Source organism: Dipodomys merriami, unplaced genomic scaffold, assembly GCF_024711535.1.
Source record: "Dipodomys merriami isolate MVZ:Mamm:240054 unplaced genomic scaffold, mDipMer1.0.p SCAF_233, whole genome shotgun sequence".
NCBI lineage: Eukaryota > Metazoa > Chordata > Mammalia > Rodentia > Heteromyidae > Dipodomys > Dipodomys merriami.
Window position 1 is genome coordinate 162015 of NW_027203749.1, and position 23904 is coordinate 185918.

The window sequence follows — 23904 nt, forward strand, 5'->3', positions numbered from 1 at the left end:
GTCCACTGATGACGCAGGAGCCCACTGCTTGCTGGCGCTCACGGACCTTCAGGTAATGTCCTGCCAGGACCACAGCTGCGCATGCCCGTGTTCCTCAACCACAAGCAAGCTTTCACCTCTGCAAGGCTCTGCAAGGCGGGGGTGGAGGGATCAGGCACGTGGCATTCGTGCACCTGACCCTTTTTTTGGGGGGGGGGGTCCTCCCTTAGTATCTCTCTCCAAACAGCCTCTTCCCATGCTCGCTCACACCATCAGCTCCACTGTCTCTGCGCCTTTCACATGAATTTATTTCTATACAATGTTCTAAAAACATCCCTTTGCTTTTTGTACAGAAGGTTTTGCTTTTTTTTTTTTTTCATTTTGCAATTGCTTTGTTAACAACTGGGTTCCTGATTTATGTTTCTTTTCTCTGACATCTGCCATGATTAAAAAAATAAAAGAAGGGAAAAGGAAATAAAAATGCCATGGCCAGAGGACAAGGTGGAGGGGGAGGGGAAAGGCAAAAAAACAAACAAACAAAAAACCAAAACCAAAACCATCAAATATGAAAATTCTGAGATAATGCATTTATAAACACAGAAATGGTTACAACAAAGATGGCCGTGATGAGCGGGTATATATATATTTATATATATATATATATTTATATATAAATCCATGTCCAGCATCTGACCGTGGCACCATGGGAGATTAAGTTCAGTCCTGGGGTCTTAACTCTCCCTTCTTTGCACCGCCCTGGCTCTTGGGGGAGGGGGGGGTCACAGAGGACAAAACTCCTCATAGCTTCTTGGCCCTGGGACGGGGTACAAGGCCTTGGGAGAGAAGCGGGAAGGAGGCTCTAAGGAAATTCGTATCCCACTCTGAGCCTCCTGGAGGGAATCCACGGCCCCTTGGGGACCACCTCCCAGCCCCTGCCCCCCCAAACAAACAAACAAAAAGCGGTCCAAGCCTCCCGAGATTCCTCCCTCCATGAGCAACAGCAGGAGCGGAACGGTGGGGAGGGGGCAGATGGCTCTGAGGAGAACGGGGAAACCCTCTGTTCTTCGCAGGCAGGCAGAAGGGGGGCGACTTGCACTTGGGGCTCCCCCTTGTCTGTTCCTGGGGGGAGGGCCAGCCTCTAGTCTGCGACCAGCCCCCAGCGCCGAGGCCGGGGAGGGAGGGAGGGAGGCCGAGGGCTGGGGCTGGACTGGCTTCTGTCCGGTCACAGCCAGAGCCTTCCCTTGAGCACCAAGCCCCCGTGTGAAGAGCACTGCTTGGTAGGGGCTGCGGGATGACGCCTGCGGCTCCGGACCCCTTGGCCAGGGAGGAAGGCTGTGGTTCCTTTTGGAGAGCGGTGGGGGTGAGGAGGAGAGCTGCGTCGGAGGCCCAAGGTTTGTCAAGACAAGAGGAGGATGCGGCCACTCCCGCCGGGGATGGGGGGGAGGGGGCCTGGGGCCCCCCTCCTCGCCCTCGGGGGAGGGGCGTCTGTAAGGGAGGGCTGAGGGGGGCCGAGCGGATCTCTACGAGCTGGCCAGGTGTTCCACCTGGATGGTGCTGGTGGTGACCGTAAGGCAGATGTCCTTGTGGTGATCGGCCGTCTTATAGGGCGTCAGGTCGAAGGAACACTGGGGTGGGGGGTTGGGGGTGCTGTCCGCCCCACCCCCGCCCTGGGGGGCTGCCCCGGGGGACTGGAAGTGTGGTGGCTGCTGCTGCTGCTGCTGCTGCTGCTGCTGCGGCTGCGAGGCCTGGGAGGCCTGCGCCTGCGCCTGCGCCTGGGCCTGCGCCTGCGCCACCGCCGCCGCCGCCGCCGCCGCCTGCACTTGCTGCTGGAGATCGGGAGGGTTGTGTTTGCGCATGTGTTTCATAAGGTACGTTTCCTGAGGGAGGCAGCGAGGAGGGAGGCTCAGGGAGGCGCCGGGGGCCCCCATCACCCCCCCCCGCGGCCCCGGGGCTGGGGACTCACCGAGGTGTAGGCCCGGCTGCAGATGGTGCACGTGTACACCTTGGCGTGCTTCACCGTGTGCGTGGACAGGTGCACCTCCAGCGAGGCCGCGTCCGTGTACGCGCGGTGGCAGTTGTGGCACTTGAAGGGTTTATCTTTGTTGTGCTGCCGTCTGTGGGACTGACGGGGGCGGGGCGGTGAGGGGGGGCCGCCGCTCCCCTCCCCACACACCCGCCACCGCCCCGCCCGCGGGGAGGCGCGGCGGCGTCCCGCGCCATCTGACTGTGCGCATGCGCGCGCGGGCCTGCGTGCGTGCGGCTGCGCAGGCGCGCGCCAGCACTGCGGCTGGAACTTGAGGCTGGCGCTCTACCGCACTTCTACGCCCAGCTTCGTTGGAGGTAAGAGACTCGAGAGTCCATGCCCAGGCTGGGCAGGTGGCTCCGTGGTAGAGCGCTTGCCCGGCATGCATGAGGCCCTGGGTTCGATTCCTCAGCACCACATAAGCAGAAACAAAAAAAGCTGGAAATGGCGCTGTGGCTCAAGTGGTAGAGCGCTAGCCTTGAGCTCAAGAGTTGAGGGACAGCGCCCAGGCCCAGAGGTCAGGCCCACGACCAGACCCCCCCCCAAAAAAAAGTCAATGTCTGGGTGGGCCACGGAAGGTGATCCTCAGATCTCAGCTAGGATTGCAGGCGTGAGCTGCAGCTAGGATTGCAGGCGTGAGCTGCAGCTAGGATTACAGAGCTGCAGCTAGGATTGCAGGCGTGAGCTGCAGCTAGGATTACAGAGCTGCAGCTAGGATTACAGAGCTGCAGCTAGGATTACAGAGCTGCAGCTAGGATTGCAGAGCTGCAGCTAGGATTGCAGGCGTGAGCTGCAGCTAGGATTGCAGGCATGAGACGCAGTGTCCTGCTTCTGGAGCTTTTTTTTTTTGGTGCCAGTCCTGGGGCTTGAATTTAGTTGTCTTGTGGCTTTTTTGCTCAAGGCAGGTGGTACACCTCCATGTCTAGCTTTCTGATGATTCATTGGAGAGGAGGCTCATAGATTTTCCTACCCAGGCTGGTTTTGAACCACGATCCTCATGACTCAGCCTCCTGATTAGCTGGGATGACAGGTGTGAGCAGCAGCGCCAGCTTCTCAGCCTCTTAACTAGCTAGAATTACAGGCATGAGCCATGGACTCAGCTTTGAAACTGGTAACAGTGAACCGGCACCGCATTTGCCTTTTTGTTCTGTTCTAACCAAAGAGGCTGCATCCTACCTGTGCCCTGACCTTACCGCACACACACAGTCACACTCCACTTCAGCCCACCCAGCTCAAGGAAGCCTGCAAAAACGCCAGGCACACCGAACACGCCTGTAATCCCGGCAGAGGCAGGAGAATCTTGAGTTTCAGGTTGGCCTGGACTTAAATTTAAGTTCAAGGCCAGACTAGGTAACACAGAGACCCTGTCTCAAACAAAAAAAATAACACGAAGGGAGGAGGCAGGGTACAACTCAAGTGGTAAAGCGCCTGGCCTAGCTGCATGTATCAGGTCATGGGTTCAATCCCCAGCTATGCAAATAACAGCAATGGGAAAAGCAGAAAACAATGCTTCCTCCCTCCCCCCCCCAACCACCACCAAAGTTCCTTTGGGGATTCTGGAAGATCTATTTATGTTATATACAATGAGGCATGCTGCTGATCACATGTATGGTATATATGTGCACACCGGAGGGAAACCAGGAAGATGACACAGAACTAGAGGGAATCAGGGAAAAACATAGAACAGCTGCACTGGACATTGACCAAAATGAACTAAGCAACTCAATGGCAGCGATGGGAGGGAGGGAACGAGTGGGAAAGAGGGAACAGCTGATGCTATGCAAAACAAAAGAAATGTACATACCACCCAATGTGGAAGAAATAACTGTATTGCCAAGCTCACAGAACTCATAAATGTTATAGACCACGATAGACAATTTGCCCCATGAAAGTTAGAATGTGTTTGTGACTTTAACTGAGCATCACTATCTACAATACTATGAAATTGGGGAAATGTATGTAACCACTTAATCACAATAAAGAATTTGAAAATATATATATATACAATGAGGCTTACTGTGTGCGGGTAGACAGCTTACCACACATAAACCAGAGGAAATGTTTTGCCTTTTTTTGGGGGGAGGGGTTGCCTGCCGCTTTCTCACCAAGGCGGGTGCTGTACCACCCGAGCCACTGCTCCACTTCCGGCTTTTTGGTGGCTCAATGGAGGTAAGATGCTCAGCTCTCCGCCTCTTGAGGCGGGATTACAGAGGCAGCCTGCTAGGCCCGGCCTGACTTTGTTTCTCGGGCTGCTGAGTTCTGGGGTTACTTGGGGCGCCTCGTGAGTGCTGAGGGCGTGAGTCAGCCGTGGCGGCCGCTTACCTGCAGGTTGGAGAGCTGCGTGAAGGCTTTCTCGCAGCCGGGGTGCGCGCATTTGTACGGTCTGTCCCCAGTGTGGATTCTGCACGGGGCGAGAGAGAAGACAGACGGCGGGTGAGGAGGCGCTGCAGGGCCGGCTCCGCAGCGCCTCCTGCAGGCGCCCCGTGCTGCCGGCCGCGGCGGCGGCGGCCAGCTCCAGGTGAGCAGCCCCACGTGCTGGGGTGGGGGGGTCTCGGCGCACCCCCCTATAGTACCTGCCCCTCGGAATGGTCAGAAACAAGGCGAGCGCGGTGGCGGCGGTAAGGAGAAGGAAGGAAAGGCCGAGGGAGGCTGCGCGCCAGGGCACCCCGGTGCAAGCCTGCGGCCGCCGACGCCAAGGCCAGCTCCAAGCGGGCTGACCTCGCCCCACACCACACGGCGCGCTGCTGCGTGGGCCTGGACGGGCGCGAGCCCCGCCCCTGCTCCATGGGGCCTTCCCCACCATCGCCGCAACTAGAAGCTTCCGTGGGCCTCTGGACAGGCTCCGCGTCTTCCAGCCCGCGTCTCTTCTCTGTCCTCCCAGCCGGGGGGCGGCGGCTGCGCCAGGACCCGGACTCCGGCTCAACGTGCGACCGTCCATCAGCTCTTGCAGCTGCCCCGTTCCGCTTCGCCCTGCTCCCTCCAGATCGGGGGGACGATGGGGCGCATCCTTAGGAAGTGGAAGCTTCTAGATCTTCGGAGAGTACTCGGCACGGGGGTCTTGTGTCCTCCGCTCCCGGCATTCCTGCACCACCGGGGCCCAGGTGGGCGCGGGCTTCTCCCGTCCAGCGCCTGCGGCTTGGGCGTGCAGATCTGAACTGACTCCGTCTTGCACGACGCATGCGCACATTTCCCGGGCTCCAGCGCCGCTCCGTCGTGTCCCCCACAGCTCCGGCCCGGCACGCCTCGACCTCTTGGCATCCACTCGAGTCCTCCTCCTCCTCCTCCTCCTCCTCCAGCCAGCCTCTCCTCCAGCCAGGCGGGTCCCCCGCCCCCCCGCATGCGGGCTGCAGTGGGTGTGGGGCGGGGGTGGGGAGGGCATGCCGGCGGGGCGGGCGGGCCCGCCCCTCTCCCTTACCGTGTGTGCTGCTGGAGGTGGGAGAGCTGGCGGAAGGCCTTCTGGCAGTAGGAGCAGCTGTAGGGCTTGGCGCCCGAGTGGATGCGGAGGTGCTGAGCCAGGTAGGAGGTGTTGGCGAAGGTCTTGGAGCAGTGCGGGCACTTGTGGGGCTTGATGGTCTCTGTGTGCATCTTGGAGTGGATCCTGCCGGGGGCGAGGGAGGAGAGGAGGGAGGAGGGAGGAGGGAGCACTCGCTCCGCTGGGGGCGATGATGGTGGGCGCGTGGGCGGACGAGCCCCCCCCCCCCAAACACAAGTCCGCCAGGGAGAGAGAGAGAGAGGCCATGCATCATCACCGATCGATCAATCGATCGCGATCGCTCGATCGCAGGTCGGGTGGCTGGCATGAGAGGATGAAGAGCGCCACCTGCAGCTCCGGGACACCTTGCGCTCTGTCTGATTACGCCCTCCGCTCCCTCCCATGGTGTCCCCCCCACTTGGTCACGGGTACCCTGATTTCCACATAGTAACTGACCAAGAACAGCACCTGCCCCGCCCCCCCAGCTGGACGCCCATGGCCGCCCTGGCCAGAAGGTGGGCTGCGCCGCACATCTCCCCTCTCCTCCCCCCAGTGGCACGGCCCCCGACTTGGGGATCGGAAATTACAACGCTCAAGCCCCCCCCCACCTCATGCACGTGTGTATACAGTTTATTTCTCAGACAGCTGGAGGCGATCGAGGATCCCAAAGGTTCGCAAAGGCCCCCGAGGCACATGGCCTGGGGGGCGGGGGGCACGCAGGCGTGGGCGCGCGTGGACCCGTGGAGCGGTGCGGGGCGGGGCGGGGGTGGCGGCCCTTACCGTGTGTGTTGCTGGAGGTGGGAGAGCTGGCGGAAGGCCTTCTCGCAGAAGTTGCAGCTGTAGGGCTTGGCGCCCGAGTGGATGCGGATGTGCTGAGCCAGGTAGGAGCTGTTGGCGAAGGTCTTGGAGCAGTGCGGGCACTTGTGGGGCTTGGTCTCCGTGTGCGACTTGGAGTGGATCTGCATCTCCGACTTGGAGTAGAAGGTCAGCGAGCACATGCGGCACCTGGCCAAGGGGAGGGCAGCGTCAGGGCCCCGCCGCTGGGGGGCGCTGGGGAGCCCCGCTGCCCGCCTGAGCTGACCTAGAGGCCCGCGGGGAGGGGCCGCCTCCTCAGCCTGTGCCCACACCTGGCCACGCTCCCTGTGCGTGCAAAAGTGATCTCCACGCACAGACGTCCACTCGAGTCCTCGTGGGCCATGTCCAGTGGGACGGGGCGGGGAAAGGAGGATTCCCGAGGCCCTGGCCCCCTACACTGCCGTTCAAAATCGTACTCCCCCAAACCCCTCCTGAAACAAGCCAGTAGCTATGGGGGGGGGTGTGGGCCGGAGGGGAGGAGGCTACGCCGGGGCCCTGATCTTTCCTAGCACGCTGCAGCCAGGAGATGGAGGACAAAGTCACCTTGTAGGGTTTCCTCGACTGAGTCTCAGAAATGCCCTCAGCGCCCCTCCCCTCTGCTCCCCCCATAAGCTGCAACCCTTCAGAACAGAACCACAACGTTTTTCCTAGAGCTTGAACTCGGCCTGGAGATCAGAGTTTCATGGACTTTCCTGCCTGGGCTGGCTTTGAACTGGGGTCCTCCGATCTCAGCCTCCTGAGATGCTGGGGTGCCAGGCGGGAGCCACCAAGTTCCTCAGTAAAGGCAGGGGCAGCCAGCCAGGCTACAGGCCTTACAGGGATGCGATTGTCTGGACAACGGGCAGTTCACCCAGCCCCTGGCCGCTGTCCGAGAGGCCACGTCCCCTGAAGGCCAGTCCGCAGGGTGCGCCGGTGGCAGTCTGCATTACCTGGGCTCTAGTCCAAGAGTGCAAGTTATAGGCTGGCATTGGAAGCCAGGCCTCAGCGTTTGGCTATGGGAAATGGAGAAGCCGGCTACATCCGGGACATTATGGGCTCAAGCGCCGGCCTCCATCAGCAGAGGCTCTGAGCAGAAGTGGCCACGGCTACGACACTGGCATTTTAATGCAAATAAAGCCGCTGAGTGCCACAGCACTCTTATCAAGAAAGTTAATTACATTAAAAAATGTCAGGGCAAGCTGGGCACTGGTGGCGCCCACCCGTAATCCTAACTCAGGAGGCTGAGATTTGAGGGTCACTGTGCAAAGCCAGCCTGGGCAGGGAAAAGGCTTGTTTTTGAGAGTCTTGTTTTTGGTGTTGCCTGGTCCTGGGGCTTGAACTCAGGGCCTGGGCGCTGCTGTTCCTGAGCTATTTTTTGCTCAAGGCTAGCGCTTGACCATTTTGAGCCACAGCTCCACTTCTGGTTTTTGAGGGGTTCATTGGAGGTGAGAATCCCATGGGGCACTTTTCTGCTCAGGTTGGCTTCCAACCCTGATCCTCAGATCGCAGCCTCCTGAGTACCTAAGATGAAGATGACAGCCGTGAGCCACGGACGCCTGGCCCCTGAGACTCTGATCTCCAATGAACCACCAGGAAACCACAAGTGGTGCTGTGGCTCCAAATGGCAGAGCGCTAGCCTTGAGAAGAAGAGCTCAGGGACAGCGCCCAGGCCCTGAGTTCAAGCCTCACGGTCGACACAGACAAATAAACAAACAAATCTGCTTCAGAAGTTCCCATGAGAGCAGAATCTGCAGAAACCGCTGAACGATCATGACAATAGACTAAGCGATCTTTAAAGGCCGGCCGATGCGGGAGCAGTAGCTCCCTCCCGTCTGCTGCCGTGTTTCTCGGTGCCAGGCACCTGTGGCATTTTTTGTAGTTCACGGGATGGAGATGAGAGTCTCGTGAACTTTTCTGTCCAGGCTAGCTCTGAACTACGATTCTCAGACTCTCAGCCTGGAGTATTACAGGCGTGAGCCACCACACCTGGCTTATGTTTCCTTTCCTTCCAACCAACCTCCCAAAGAGTGTCCCCGGTTCAAAGGAGGCTGGGAAAGTGTGTAATTCGTCCAAAGGGGTGGCTGCTCACTACAAAGCCGTGTCGCCAAGCTAACACCCCCTTCCTGCCCACTAGAGATGCTGGGCAGGCGCTGGGCAGGTGAAGGGGCCTAGATCACTGGGCGGTCGCTCTGGGAGTCCGATCACCCCGGGAAGGCTGAGCGCCCCTGACCCCCACTCGGAACAATTGAGCTGCTTTCCCATTCTGAAGCCTCCGAAGCAGCGACTTGAGGCCCAGGTGAAGTCTACACCGGCCCCCGTGACAGGTTCCAGCCAAGGTAAAATGCAGGCTCGATACAAAGACCCAATACAATTCCTTTCACACTGTGTGGGCAACATACACACATACATAATACATACATACATGCATACATACATACACACATACATAATACATAATACATACATACATTTATTTTTTCTCAAGAGGCTACCAGGCCAAGGTGGCCTCAAACCCTCGATCCTTCTGCCTCAGCCTCCCCAAGTGCTGGGATTGCAGGCATGCAGCCGGGCCTCACAAATTTTCCAGTTTAGATAGGGGTCCTGCTCCCCACGGAACCTCATCCTCCCGTATACACTACCAGCAGCACCCCGGGCAGATCCCGAGCCCTCTGGGCAGTGGATGCTCAGGCTGTGATTTCTAACCGTGAAGGCGGATGAAGAGAAGGAGTCCTGGGCGATCTGACCTAGGCGAGTGGCGGCCAAGGCAGCCCTGTGCCCCACGGGAGCTAGTGCCCGGCCTCGGGACACACCCTGCGTGGCCACTGCAGCCCCAAGAGGGCCAGGGGCACCCCACACGGGGAGGGGGGCACCATCCTGTTTACAGTGACCCGATAAATAGCCTGGATTTTTCCTCAGTTTTTGGGAGGGGTCAGTTGTGGGGCTTGAACTCAGGGCCTGGGCGCTGTCCCTCAGCCCTTCAGCTCAAGCGCTCTACCACTTGAGCCACAGCGCCACTTCTGGTTTTCTGAGTGCTTTATTGGCGATCAGAGTCTCATGGACTTTCCTGCCCAGGCTGGCTTTGAACTGTGATCCTCAGATCTCAGCCTCCTGAGTAGCTAGGATGACAGGCGGGAGCCACCAGTGCCCGGCGCTCAGATGCCCATTTTAACCATTTTTAGTGCTCAGGTTTCCCTCCGAACATTTCCATGGGACAGATGAGGGCTAGAATGATTCATGACTCATCTCCCCATTTTAGAGACACAAGGCTGGCGCGCTCGGAGCGGCAGAACTCAATCCTCCCAAATCCCAATCCAACGCTAGAGCAGAGGTCGCTGACCCAGGAGATGCAAACGGGGAGCTTTCGTTTCATTTTTTAAAGTTTACACCGATACCATGGAACCAAAGTGAAACTCCTTGAAATAAATTTTTTTCTTTGGAACTTTATAGAGAGTTCTGCATTTCTTTTCTTTTGCCAGTCTTGGCAAAAGATTTTTTTTTTTTTTTTCCTCAAGGCTGATGCTCTACCACTTGAGCCACAGCGCCACTTCGGGCATTTTCTGTGTCTGTGGTACTGAGGAATCGAACCCGGGGCTTCATGCATGCTAGGCGAGCGCTCGACCACTGAGCCACCTTTCTAGCCCTAGGGGTCTGCATTCCGAAGGAATTATTTTTGGTTAGGATAGTTAGTCCCTGTTCAATTGTACAGTGCTCCTTAGTCATGTAAGCATGGGGTCTTTCATGCATTCGACAAACAGCCCGGTGCTGGTGGCTCACGCCTGTACTCCTAGCTACTCAGGAGGCTGAGATTCTGAGAATCTTGGTTCAAAGCCAACCTGAGCAGAAAAGTCAAGAGAGACCCTCATCTCGCCAAAAAAAAAAAAAAAAAGGTTGAGCTGGAGACATGGTTCTCAAAGGGACAGAGCGCCAGCCTAGCAAGCAAGCTGAGCAGGGAATCGGTAAAACACCGAATTCAAACCCCAGAACAGGCATAAAAGAACAGGGTTCCGAGAACACTGAGGGGTGGGAAGGCCTAGCAATGTTCCTTCCCACTGCACATGCCGGGAGGGGAGGGGGTTCACACACATCCCCATGAGGAGAGATCGTGACAGACCCGAACCCCGACAACAGCAGCATCTACACTGGCAGAGGTTTGTGTCCCGGTGGTCACGCTCGGAGCAGGTACAAACCCGCACGTCTAACGCACTGGAGGACACGGGGGGTTTGCACGTTATCAAGGGATAGGCAACGCATCGCCTCAGTGAAAGGAATCAAACGTGTCAGGTACCTTTGGAATATGGTAGGATGGAAATGTTCCGGGAACAGTTAATTGTATAAAGTGGGGTACACCTGTAATAATAAAGCTGCAGTGAACTTGGGGATGACCAGCTGGAACCCCGCAGTGCTCAATACTTGGGCCCAGAAACTCTGCCCTCTGCTGGGGAGGGAGGAAGGGTGCGCTCCACGGCTCGAGTGGGCTAAGGCTGCACGCACGCACGCACGCACGCACGCAATGTGACGTGACTACTGCTCGACCTCCTGCTGACGCTCCCCGCCGTGGCGCGCTGGCTACCTCCTCCCGACACGCGGGAGGTGCGCACAACTCTCCCCATTTTACAGATGAGGAAACTGAGGCCCAGAGAGGGGGGGGAAAAAAGGACTTGCCCAGGGTCACACAGCAAGTTCGTGGTGGAGCCGGGAACTGAATCCGTGAGCGCAAGGCTCTGTCCACTTCCTGTGCCGCAGTTCCCTTCGCTCCTAAAATGGGAACAACATTGCCCATCTCGGTACGCTAGGGACGACCCCCGGTCCCAGCCATGCACTCGGCCCTGTCGTGGGGAGGGGGCGGGGGGAGGGGGGCCCTGGCAGCTCAGGAGGGACAGGCGGGCACTGTGATGCATCTGCGCGGGGCGCCATATGCAAAAGCTGTGAACCACCGAAGAGCACCGACTCCTGCCATCAGCGGGGGCACAGTCCCTTAGAGGAGACACCCCAGAAAGGGTGTGCGTGTATGGGGGGGTCCTACTCCCCGCACCCCGGCCATACAGGGCCCCAGGGTGGGCAGATTCTTGGAAAAGGGCCGTGGGAGAGAGAAATCCTAGTCCGGCCTTCTTGTCGCTCGGCGGTTAAGGCTGACTAATAAAAAGGGGGGCAGGGGGTGCACGTGGGCAGCAGCTGACACATGCAAGAGGCCCGGCCCCCCTGCGCGGGGTGGAGGGGCAGGGCAAGCGGGCGCAGCGACCCTCTCTCTCCCCGCCAGGCCCTGGCCCGTGAGTCCTACCTGTAGGTCTTGCCGTCTTTCTGGTGGCCGTCGTCCTCGGGGGCGAGGACATACGGGTCACTCATCTCGGGGAGCCCCGACTCCAGCATCCGCTTCTTCTTACGGCCCCGGGGCGCCTTGGGGGGGGCGCCACCACCTCCACCTCCGCCTCCACCTCCGCCGCCACCGCCGCCTCCACCGCCGCCGCCGCCGCCGCCTTCCTCCGGGAGCGTGGACCCCGCTTTCTTGGACAGTTCGGGGACCACCTGCAGGGCTTGGGAGCCAGGGGGGAGAGCGGAGACTATCATGGGAGCCGAAATGGGGAAGGTCTGAGCGGAGGAGGCCGTGGTCACGAGCGATCCGGAGGGAGACGTGATCACGAGACCGGGACCTGGGGGGGGGGGACAGGTCAGGTGGGGTCCGGGTCCCCCCTCCACCCCAAACCTGCCCTAGTTCCTTCTCATGCCCCCCACCCCACCCCGCGGGGCTCGGGGAACCCCAGGCCAGCGGGGTGCCAACCCCGGCCCCCCCCCTCGGGGCTGGAGAGGTTTAACCCCGCCCCCTTTTAAATGGCCAGTCCTGGGGCTTGAACTCGCGGCCTGGGCGCTGCCCCCGGGCTTCTCTGGCCCGAGGCTGGCGCTCTGGCCCCGGAGCCACAGCGCCACTTCGGGCTGTTTCTGCGTGTGTGTGGGGTACCGAGGACTCGAACCCGGGGCTGCACGCGTGCCAGGCGACCGTCCCAGCCCCCAGACTCACCCCTCGATTGGCTCCCTTCCCTTCTCCACCGCTGCGAACAGGAGACGCCTTGAGTCACAGGAGGAAAGAAGGTCACCTGGTCAAAAGCGGGGTCGCCACACCATCCCAACTCCCCGGGGGTCAGAGCCCCGCAGGGCTGGGGTGCTGATTCGTGGGGAGACCCCTCCCCGGGGGCTGGGGGGAGGCTCACCGGCAGCCATGAGTCCGGTGGACGGCACGGGCACCACCGTGATGTTCTGGGTGGCCGGCGCCTGGCTGTGCGGGGTCAGCTGCTCCGACTTGGCCTCCCCGTCCATGCTGATGCCCGAGGGGAGGGAGACTGAGGCAGGGACGGTGAGCAGGGTGGGGTAGTGCGGCGGGGCCAGCCCACAGCCCTTCTCCGGCAGCAGCTGGTCCTTCATCTTGTTGATGAACATCGTGTTTTCGATCTAGGGGAGGAGTGCGCCGAGCCACAGGTCAGGCGTGGTCCAGTCACGCACCCCCTTCCCCCCCCCAGCCAGGAAGGACACTCAGGGTTCGGGGGTTCAAGCACACGGTGCTCACCTGTCCTGAGACGGTGGGGATGGAAGGCCAGAAGTACGGGTTAGAATTGAAGTGAGATTCTTCCATTCTACCTGCGGGGAGAGCGCGGCGCTGTCACAGCCCGGCCTGGGCGTGGGGTGCGGGGACTCACCGGGGTTCCTGTGAAGACCCTGGTGCAAATGGCCCCTCTCAAAGGCAGGGTCCCCGTTTTCTACTTCCCTGGAACCCCACGATGCCCAGCACACGGCTAGGCACCTCAGGATCACACAAGAACCCCTGGGCACGAGCCACACGGGGTGCAGTCCTGAAACAGAGAGGGGGTGCTTTGCTTCACTAAGGGACAAAACCAGGGAGTCACCGGGCCGATGGGACAGGGCGGACCGCTTTCCTTGGAGAAGGGAGGTCAGGAGGAGAGGGGGGAGAAGCCGCCGGGGCCATGGGCTGGCCTCCTCCTCCGGCTCCTCCGGCCTTGTCCCGGCCTCCCTGCCCCTCCCCCAACTCCATCTTCCTCCAAAACGTCAGGAACTTTCTAATCTCTGTCTACAGTGATCTGTAGCCTGAGCGGGTTTGAAGCCAGATCGCAACGAGGAAAATGCAGCCCACCCGCGCTGGGGGGCGCCATGGGGAAGTCACACCGTGGACCCCTTGACACACACCTCCAGATTTCGGGTGCTTGAGTTGTGTTTCTAGGGTTTCATGTGTGTTTTGCCCGGGGCTGACCTCTGACCCAGAGCCTCTCTCCTAACATGGTGTAGATCCCAGATGCGCCCGAGCATGCCCGCTGTAACTAACTTTGAGATAGGGTCTCACCAAGTTTTCCCGCCTGGGTTGGGCTCCCAACTTAGCATCCCCCTGCTTCAAAGACTCCTGGGTGGCTGGAGTTACAGGCGTGCACTACCACACTCAACCCAGAACCAAGTTTTGGGGCACCTGTTGAAATCTGGGGATGAAGTGGCCGCGCTGAATGCGCCATGGTTGAAGAACACCCATCCTGTCACCGAGTACACGCTTGCTGGACTGAGCACTGGGAACAAGGGGATAAGGGGGTATACCAGAGGAGCACCCCAGACTTCCAGCTGAAGGAATTTCCAACACGATGCACTCTTGCTTTGTATTTCTCCAATGCTTTGCTTCTGGGAGTTCAAAGTCCACTCTGTGGCTGATAGCTAAGCTTATGAGGAATGGGGAGGGGGAAGGGAGCTGTGGCTCAAGTGGTAGAGCGCCAGCCTTGAGGGGGAAAAGCTCAGGGACAGCGCCCAGGCCCTGAGTTCAAGCCCCACCAGAAGCTTGAAAAACAACAAGAATGACCACCTGAGGGTCTAGTATCCATCCCTTCACCAGCTCTACTGACTACTAAACTGCTTCTCTGTCTAATAACTGGAACAGCATCAGAGGTCAGGGCAGTGAAGAGGAAGAGACTGGTAGGGTGGCTCAGCAGTACACAACTTGCCCGGCATGCATCAGGCCCTCCATTTCAACCCCCAGCACCACAGGAAGAGAGACATGGACTGGAGGCACGGAGGGAAAAAAAAGAAAGAAAGAACAGGAAATAAACATTATCACCAAAGAAATGGGTGTTCTCGTGTGTGCGCCAATCCTGGGCCTTGGCACTGTCTCTTACAAGCTTTTTTTTTGCTCCAAGCTAGCATTCTACCACTTCCGCCATGTCTTCACTTGTGTCTTTTTGCTGGCTAATTGGAGAAAAGCGTCTTCTGGCCAGGCTAGTGGCTCACACCTGTAATCTAGCTCCTCAGGAGGCTGAGATCTGAGGATCAGGTTTGAAGCCAGCCCAGGCAGAAAAGTCCATATGAGATTCCTACCTCCAATAAACCACTCAGAAGAAGCCAGAAGTAGTGCTGCGGCTCCAAGTGGTAAAGCGCTCGCCTAGAGCACCCGGAGGCTTAGGGACAGCGCACAGGCCCTGAATTCAAGCACCAGGACAGACAAAAATAAAAAAATAAAGGTCTCCTGATCATTCCTGCCCAGGCTGACTCTGAACTTTGATCCTCAGATCTCAGCTTCGTGAGTAACTAGGATGACAGGCCTGAGCATCCAGACCCCCTCTCTTTGAGACAGACGCTAATTACACTGCTCTGATCAGTGCACTGTATCAGGTAGACAATGGTCATATTCTACTCCACAAATGTGAATAATGAAAACTACGTGCCCATTATATTTTTACCACCACAGGGCACCGGGCACCCGTGGCTCATACCTGTCATCCCAGCTACTCCAGAGGCTGAGAGCTGAGCTTCCAAACCAGCCTGGGCAGAAAAGTCCCCAGGAGGATTTCATCTCCCAAGAACCACTCCAAAACCCGAAGTGGCGCTGTGGCTCAAGTGGTGGAGCGCTCGCCTTGAGCTGAAGAGCTGAGGGACAGCGCCCAGACTTTGAGTTCAAATTCAAAGAAAAAAGTTACCAGCATGCAGAGCTAAGAGTGACCAGGGCTGGTTTTGAACCACGATCCTCCTATCTCAGCCTGCTAGTAGCTGGGATTACAGGTGTGAACACCAGTGCCCTGGCCCATTCCAAGTGTTTGACAATAGCAAAGGGACAGGCCGTTCCCGACCACATCCCTCAATCCACCTCTTGTGAAACCTCGGGATAACGCATTGTAGAGTAGTGGGGTCCAAATAAAAGGCCTCAACTTTCGGGGGGCAAGTCAGGAGCAAGAGGCTCCTCCACGGCCTGGACCCCCATTGTGCTGCTCTGCCCTGGGCCATAGAGAACCATCCAAAAGTTTCAGCAGGATGCTCAGATACAGATGAGCCCTAAGTCTTACGTTTCCTGGAGGGAATCCTGCCAAACCATCCACGCAGCCACGTGAACTCACAGAGTGACGCTCTGTTCTTCGCTTTGTTTTTTTTTTCTGTGCTGGTCCTGGGCCTTGAACTCAGGGCCTGGGTGCTGTCCCTGAGCTTCTGTGCTCAAGCCCTACTGTTCTACCACTTGAGATACATACAGCTCTATGTTCAGGTTTTTGATGGTTTACTGGAGATCAGAGTCTCATGGATTTTCCTGCCCAGGCTGGCTGCAAGCTACAATCCTCAGATCCCAGCCTCCCGAGGAGTTAGGGTGACAGACACTGAGCCATTTGTACCCCAGCAAATTATTATCTTTGTGTCAAATCCTGGGGCTTGAACTCAGGGCCTGGGCGCTGTCCCTGAGCTTCGTTTGCTCAAGGCTAGTGCTCTACCACTTGAGCCACAGTATTACTTCCAGCTTTTTGTTTATGTGGTACTGAGGAATCGAACCCATCCCCAGCCCGGTTGTATAAATGTCTAACCCCAGCACTTGGACAGCCAAGACAGGAGGCTCCCAACTTTGAGGTGAGCAAACCCTGGACTCATAAAACCAAACAACATGGGCTGGGCAGGTGGCTCAGTGGTAGAGCGCTCGCCTAGCATGCATGAGGCCCTGGGTTCGATTCCTCAGCACCACAGACACAGAAAAGGCCGGAAGTGGCTGGTGCTGTGGCTCAAGTAGCAGAGCGCTAGTCTTGAGCCAAAGAAGCTCAGGGACAGTGCCCAGGCCCTGAGTTTAAGCCCCAGGACTGGCAAAAAACAAAAACCACAAAACAACAAAAAAGAGCTGGTTTGTCCTGGGATAGGAGGAGGAAGCTTCTGTTATAGCTCAAAGAAAGAAAAAACAAACAAACAAACAAACGAGTATTTGGAAAAAATGCTAGGGATCTGGGCTCTAGGGAGGGGCCAGCGGCTCACACCTGGGATCCTCCTTACTTAGGAGGTTGATATCTGAGGAGCGTGGTTCGAATCCAGCCTGGCCAGGAATATCCTAGAGACTCTTATCTCTGATGAACCACCAAAAGAGCCAGAAGAGGGTGTGGCTCAAGTGGTAAAGCACCAGGCTTTAATGGAAAAGCTGAGGAACAGTGCTCAGGCCCTAAGTTCAAGCCCCGGTGCTGGCACAAACAAGTAACAGTAATAATTAAGCAACAGCATCCCCCCCTCCCCCCCCAGACAAGTAACCTTGAGAAAACCTCAGAGAGTCAAGGGCTTAGTGATCAGCTACAAGGTACAGCAACAAACAGCAGACACAGCCAGGTACCAATGGCTCACATCTGTAATCTTCTTTCTGGGACGGCTGTGGGGCTTGAACTCTGGGCCTGGGCGCTGGTCCCTCAGCTCTTCAGCTCAAGGCCAGTGCTCTACCACTTGAGCCACAGCGCCACTTCTGGTTTTCTGGTGGTTCATTGAAGAGTCTCATGACTTTCCTGCCCAGGCTGGCTTTGAACCGCGATCCTCCGATCTCAGCCTCCTGAGTAGCTGAGATGACAGGCGTGAGCCACCGGTGTCACATCTGTAATCTTGAGTACTCAGAAGGCTGAGATCTGAGGCTCGCAGTTCAAACCCAGCTCAGGCAGCAAAGTCCATGAGACCCTTATTTCCAATTAACACTCCCAAGAGATGGAAGGAGAGCTGTGGCTCAAGTGGTAGAACACTAGCTTTGAGCACAAAAGTGTAGGGACAGCTCCCAAGCTCAGAGTTCAAGCTCCTGGACTGGCGTATGCACACGCACGTGCACGCACGCGCGCGCACACACACACACAGATACAAAAATGATCAATCTGAGGGGTTGGAGGCACGGCTTAAGTGGTCGAGCACTTGCCTACTATGAGAAGGTCCCGGGTCCTCTGTTCAGGACTAGCACCAAAAACATATGTATATGTCAACCAACATGAACCAATGGAAATGAATGTAAGGCACTCAACTGGGCCTGTTCTATTGGGCTCATTCCTGTCATGGGAGCTATTTGAGAGGCTCAGATAGGAAAACCCTAGTTTGGGCTGGGCAGGTGGCTCAGTGGTAGAGTGCTTGCCTTGCATGCCTGAGGCCCTGGGTTCGATTCCTCAGCACCACAGAAGGAGAAAAAGCCGGAAGTGGCGCTGTGGCTCAAGTGCTAGAGCACTAGCCTCGAGCCGAAGAGCTGAGGGACAGCACTCAGGCCCAGAGTTCAAGCCTCACAATGGATAAGTAAATAAATAAATGAATATCTGGGCACTGGTGGCTCACGCCTGTCATCCTAGATACTCAGGAAGCTGAGATCTGTGGCTCATGCCTGTCATCCTAAATACTCAGGAAGCTGAGATCTGAGGATCGCGGTTCAAACCCAGCCTAGGCAAGAATGTCCGTGAGACTCTTATCTCCCATAAACCACTAGAAAACCGGAAGTGCGGCTGTGGCTTGAGCGGTAGAGCAATCGCCTTGAGCTGAAAAGCTGAGGGACAGCACCCAGGCCCTGAATTCAAGTCCCACAACCCACACACACACACAAAAGCTGGACACAGCACGGGTGGCTCACTCCTGCAATCCCAAGTACTCAGGAGAAATCTGAGGATGCAAGTTTGAAGCCAGCCCAAGCAGACACGTCCGTGAGAGCCACACCTCCAATTGACGAGCAAAAGGCCGGCTGCCTCATGGCTCACATCTGAGAATCCAGGTTCGAAGCCAGCCTGGCAGGAACATTCGTGAGACTCCAACTTTAAAAAAGTTAGTGGAGCCGGGCGCTGGTGGCTCACGCCTGTAATCCTAGCTACTCAGGAGGCTGAGATCTGAGGATCGCGGTTCAAAGCCAGCCCAGGCAGGAAAAGACCGTGAGACTCCTATCTCCAATAAACCACCAGAAAAACCGGAAGTGGCGCTGTAGCTCAAGTGGTAGAGCGCTCGCCTTGAGCTGAAGAGCTGAGGGACAGCGCCCAGGCCCAGAGTTCAAGCCCCACGACCGACAAAAAAAAAAAAAAAGTTAGTGGAGTTGTGGCTCAAGTGGTAGAGCGCCAGCCTTGAGCAAAAAAGCTCAGGGACAGCGCCCAGGCCCTGAGTTCAAGCCCCAGGACCAGCACCTAAAAACAAAAGCCAGTAGAGGCAAAGCTCAATGAAAAAGCCTCATGGGGGAAGAAGGCAAGTGACGAGTGTGAGCCCCGAGTTCAAGCCCACCCGCACACAAATAGAAAATACAACCCAGGGGGTTGGGAAGGTGGCTTAGTGGAAGAGTGCTTGCCCAGCATGCATGAAGCCCTGGGTTCGATTCCACAGTACCACATACACAGAAAAAGCCAGAAGTGGCGCTGTGGCTCAAGCAGTAGAGCGCCAGCCTTGAGCCAAAGAAGCTCAGGGACAGGGCCCAGGTCCTGAGTTCAAACCGCAGGACTGGCGCGCGTGCACACACACATACACATGCATGCACGCGTGCACGCACACACACGATACAACCAAGCCAGGCACCAGTGGCTCACATATGTCATCCTAGCTACTCAGGAGGCTGAGATCTGAGGATCGCAGTTCAAAGCCAGCCCAGGTAGGAAAGTCTGTGAGACTCTGATCTCCTATGAATCACCAGAGAACCAGAAGTGGTGCTGTGGCTCAAGTGGTAGAGCGCCAGCCTTGAGCACAGAGAGGCTCTGGGTCAGAACTCAGTCCCTGAGTTCAAGCCCCAGAACAGGTTTAAAAAAAAAAAAAACAAACAACCAAGTAGGGCCTGGTAATTCATCTTTGTAATCCTACCTATGCAGGAGGTAGGTAGGGGGACAGTGGCCTGAGGCTGTCTGGGGCAAAATGTTCAAGACCCTGGGGACGAGGGGTGGGGGGAATGACAGCAAAAGGAGCTATAGGGGGTTGGAGGCATGGCTCAGGAGGTAAGGCACCTGCCCATGACTGAAAGCAGCAGCAGATACCAAGTCCAAGCCCCAGACAAAAAACGACGGCAAACAAACACTGTAGGTGTGACTCCTGTGGTAGGTGCTTGTCTAGCAAGTGCAAAGCCTTGACTTCAAACCCCAGCAGTCAAGACACAATAAAAGGAAAAGGGGGCGGGGGAGGGGACTTAAGTCACTCCACTGAGAAAAGAAAAACATTCCAAAATGCACAACTACACCAAGTTCACGTTACCTCACAATGCCAAAAGAAGAAAGAGCCCGCCGTGGCGCACGCCTGTCATCCCAGCCTCTCAGGAGGCTGAGATCTGAGGATCACGGTTCAAGGCCAGTCCAGGCAGGAAAAACCATGAGGCTCTGATCTCCAATAAACCACCAGGAAACTGGAAGTGGCGCTGTGGCTCAAGGGGTAGAGCGCCAGCCTTGAGCTGAAGAGCTGAGGGACAGCGCCCAGGCCCTGAGTTCAAGTCCCACAGCCGACCAAAAAAGAGCCCTATGTTTTACTTCCTCAGTGAGGGACCAATCGCTCGTTCTCTCTGGTTCTAAGAGTGAAGGACCATTCCAACAGGACCTGCGCCATTTCCACGATGGCACCCATGAACTGACTCCATCTCTCCTGGGACGGATCATGCTGGCACAATCGGAGCTTGGCCCTGCTCCTGAGGCTGACATCGCCACCGTGGCTTCTACACGGGGCCCCGGGGGCCACGGTACCCGGTGCCCAGTGCAGTGACGGGCTGAAGCTCCCTTAGCCCCGTCTCTCCCACTGCAAATGGGAAATGTGGGAAGGAAAATCACATACCCCTGGCCTTGCAGCTCAATGGCAGAGCATGTGTGTAGTATGCACAAGGCTCTGCTTGATCCTCAGCACTAACAAAACCCTAGTTCAACACATGCATAGGTACACATGTACACACATACACACACCTGTGTACTTCATATATGCTTACTTTACTGAAATGTGTGTTTGTGTACAAAGTAAAAATTAAGGAGATAAACAAGACCAGGAAATATGTAACACTTAAAACATCAGCGTTAGCTGGGCATCACTGGCTTTTGCCTGTCATCCTAGCTACTCAGGAGGCTGAAATCTGAAGATCCTGGTTCAAAGCCAGCCCGGGCAGCAATGTCCGTGAAACTCTTATCTCCCATAAACCACCAGAAAACCAGAAGTGGTGCTGTGGCTCAAGTGGTAGAGCGCTAGGCTTGAACTGAAGAGCTGAGGGACAGCGCCCAGGCCCAGAGTTCAAGCCCCACAACCAAATAAATATATAAATAAATAAATAAAACATCAGCTTGTCTTCAAAATCTATGGAGAATAAACTTCATCACCCAGCTGGAAATTAACCCATTATTCTCATTATTTAGGCCTGGAATTCTTCATCCTTTTGCCCCCAGCTTCCTAGTGATAGGATTGCAGGCCGACGCCACTGTGCCCCACTGAAGTGGGTGTTAAAACTTCAGCTAGGCACAGGTTGCTCATGCCTATAATCCCGGCTACTCAGGTGGCTGAGATCAGAGGATTAGGGTTCGAAGCCAGCCCAGGCAGGAAAGTCCATGAGACTCTTACCTCCAGTGAACCACCAAAAGCAGGTAGTGGAGCTGTAGCTCAAAGTGATAGAGCACTAGCTTTGAACACTAAAAATCAGGGACAGTGCCCAGGCTCAGAGTTCAAGCACCAGGACCAACACACACACACACAGACATACACACACACAGACACACACAGACACAGACACACACAGAGACACACACAGACACAGACACACACAGAGACACACACACACACACACACACACACACACACACACACACACACACACACACACACACACACACACACACACACACACACACACACACACACACACACACCCATAACTACTTCTAAGACTGAAAGTGCTGAACTCAAAGCCTCCAATTCATGCATGGCTATTTCCAGACTTCATTTTCTTATTACCACGAAGCCTCTGAGTTTTGTATTCTCTCAGACAAACTTCTAGAGCCTACTCCATAGAATTTTACCCACTTCAAACTATCTAAGAAACAATACTCATTTCCTCCCAGAACACTTCATCTGTCACATCAAACACAAATAACCTCAAGTCACAGATTCGAATCTCTCCACAGATCCACCTCAACACCTTCCACTAGAACATGAAGGACAGAAATCCCATGCTAGCAGGGTGCCAGTGACACACACCTGTAATCCTATTCGAGGCTGGGAGGTGAGGATCAAGTTTCAAAGCCTGCCTGTACAGCAAAGTCTGTGACATTCTCATCTTCAACTAACCAGCAAAAAGCAGGAAGTAGAGCTGTGGCTCCAGTGGTAGAACACCAGTGTTGAGATTAAAAACAAAAAAAAAACAAAAAAAAAAAACAGGGACAGCACCCAAGTGCTGAGTTCAAATCCCAGTATGGACACTGATAACAACACAAAACAAGAATAAAGAAGCAAAGAAACAAACCTCACTCTCAACTTCGCCCTTCAACTCATAAATCAGGCCATCCCTTGGATCCTATCTGAGAATCAATTTCTCACGTGCAAACAATACAACCCTCTCCAGAAGCCGCTGGTAGACACTTAACATTTCACTCCCAGTAAGTGAGCAAAGGTGACAAGAGGTGCTGCAGGACCAACTTTTCACACAAGAAAACTTCACTTTCCTTCCACGGCCCACACCGCCGCCTCCAAGAACTCTGTCACATTGGCCCAAAGGGAAAAACTTTTTTTTTTTTAATTATGATTCCCTCTCAACACCTCTCCCCCCCCTCCATCCAAATTATCTTACCCTCTCTCTCTCTTCCTCCTGGCGTCTTAGTCCTTGGCCTTTCCAGGGCTCCTGAACTCTCTGTAAACAAATTGTCTAGGTTACAGGGCCTGCACGGGTGCAGAATCTCAGGAATTCCTTGACTCTCCGCAGTGAGTCTGGGATGGGCCCCACCACGTCCCAATCAATCAGAAGTCAGAGACAGAAGGGCAGGCAGGAGAGAGTGCTCTTCCCGCTTTGAGGGTGATGAAGGGAGATCGGTCCAATTCTCAAGGGGGGGTGGGGGGCAAGAAACACAAAACGACCAACTCTCAAAACACCAGTTTGTGGGTGCCACCCCCTAGGCTGCCGGCCACAGGTCACCAGGGCTCAGAGCACAGAAGAGATGGCAGAAGGGGGGCGGGGGGAAGGTCTCTGGGCCCCTACTAGTGGCTTCGGAAGGCCAAGCCGATGGCTAGGGAGGGGATGCCCAAGCTCCTGGGTCGGGCACCGTGCCAAGTTCAGGCCCAGCCACTTCCTCCAGCCTCCCCCCCACCCCGCCCCGTTACTTCTGCGAGGACTTCGCCCCCAGCGCGTCCCCCCGCGGCCTGGCGCGGCCTCCCCGGGCCCGCACGGTGGTGGGGGGGTGTCTCGCCCAGTGGGGACCCTCGGCGGTGCCTCCCGCCCCCCGATCACCCCGCGATGCCCCCCACGGCCCGGGGAGCGCTCGGCCGGTGTCACCCCGCACCCCGTCCCGCTCAGAGGCCGCGCTGGGGGGCGTCCCGCCCTCGCCCCTCCGGGGAGCTGAACTCTGCCACCCACCAGCCAGGCACCCGCCCCCTGGGCCCCCCCATTCCGCCCCGGCGCCCGCTCCTCCAGAACCACTTCCGGTTCCGGGACGGACACACAGTCAAATCGTGGATGGATGGCGCCCCCCCCACGCTCCCCGCGTCCCGTTCCCGCCGCCACCCCCCCCCCGGTCCCGCACCCCGGGGAGGGAGGGGGAGGGGCGGGGGAGGAGCCGGGCGCGCGCCCGCCGCGGCGGCGCGAGCACTCACCCGGCGGGGCCGCCGGGGCCTGGGCGGGCGGGCGCGCGCGCGCAGGGGCGTCGTTTGCGGGAGCGGCGGGGCGCCCCGGGGGCGCGGGCGCGCGCGCGCGGGCAGGCGCGGGGCCGGCGGGCACACGGGCGCGCGCGCGCGCGGGACGCCGCGGGGCGGGGGCGCGGGCGGCGCGCGGGGGCCTCCCTCCCCGCCGCTCCCCTCCCCTCCCGCACACTCACCCGGAAGTGCTGTCGCGGCTCGCGCCCCCGGGAACCCCGGGCCTTCCACGCCCCCCTCCCGCCCTCCCCCACACGGGCTCCGAGAGGACTCGGCGCGCGGAGAAGGCGGGGAACCGGAAGCGAGGCGGGGAGGGGAGGGAGGGAAACAGCGCTGGAGGGGAGGGGGGAACGGCACGGAGGAAAGGGGCGGGGAAGGGGCGGAGCGAGCGCCCAGGCCGAGTCACTTCCGGAGGCGGCCAGGGGACTTCCGGCGCAGGACGGGCTCCCGGGGAGTCAGGGCGGAAGTTACGAGGGAAGGGCGGAAGTGGCTTCTGCCCTGGGAAGACGTTTGACGAGGCGGAGGTGACGTCGCGACGCCGGAA

At 57.3% G+C, this 23904-nt stretch overlaps 1 protein-coding gene across 6 annotated transcripts; it reads right to left on the bottom strand.

Annotated features, from left to right (window-relative positions):
- Window positions 1-274: 274 nt before the first annotated feature.
- Window positions 275-23625, bottom strand: LOC138835310 (zinc finger protein 384-like). 6 transcript variants are annotated; one of them, XM_070033881.1, is made up of 12 exons: window positions 23543-23625; window positions 22306-22365; window positions 12865-12935; window positions 12512-12749; window positions 12322-12369; window positions 11587-11956; window positions 10971-11063; window positions 6255-6479; window positions 5418-5600; window positions 4325-4403; window positions 1943-2101; window positions 275-1856 (listed from the first exon to the last, which is right to left on the bottom strand). In XM_070033881.1, exons 3-12 carry the CDS (start codon window positions 12928-12930, stop codon window positions 1500-1502), a joined length of 1818 nt encoding a protein of 605 aa, XP_069889982.1. In that variant the 5' UTR covers window positions 12931-12935; window positions 22306-22365; window positions 23543-23625; the 3' UTR covers window positions 275-1499. The 6 variants fall into 6 exon arrangements, with proteins under 6 accessions (XP_069889982.1, XP_069889983.1, XP_069889984.1 ...); XM_070033882.1 differs by lacking the exon at window positions 23543-23625 and adding an exon at window positions 23322-23366; XM_070033883.1 differs by lacking the exon at window positions 23543-23625 and adding an exon at window positions 23012-23061.
- Between the last annotated feature and the right edge of the window lie 279 nt (window positions 23626-23904).

Bases quoted from the DNA above. Each gene is read 5' to 3' on its own strand.
- LOC138835310 (XM_070033881.1), bottom strand. From the start codon at position 12,930: ATGGAAGAATCTCACTTCAATTCTAACCCGTACTTCTGGCCTTCCATC. The intron at 12,750-12,864 runs GTGAGCACCGTG...CTCCTCCCCTAG, and splicing joins TCCCCACCGTCTCAGGACAG to ATCGAAAACACGATGTTCAT. The intron at 4,404-5,417 runs GTAAGGGAGAGG...CGCCCCGTGCAG, and splicing joins CACCTCCAGCAGCACACACG to AATCCACACTGGGGACAGAC.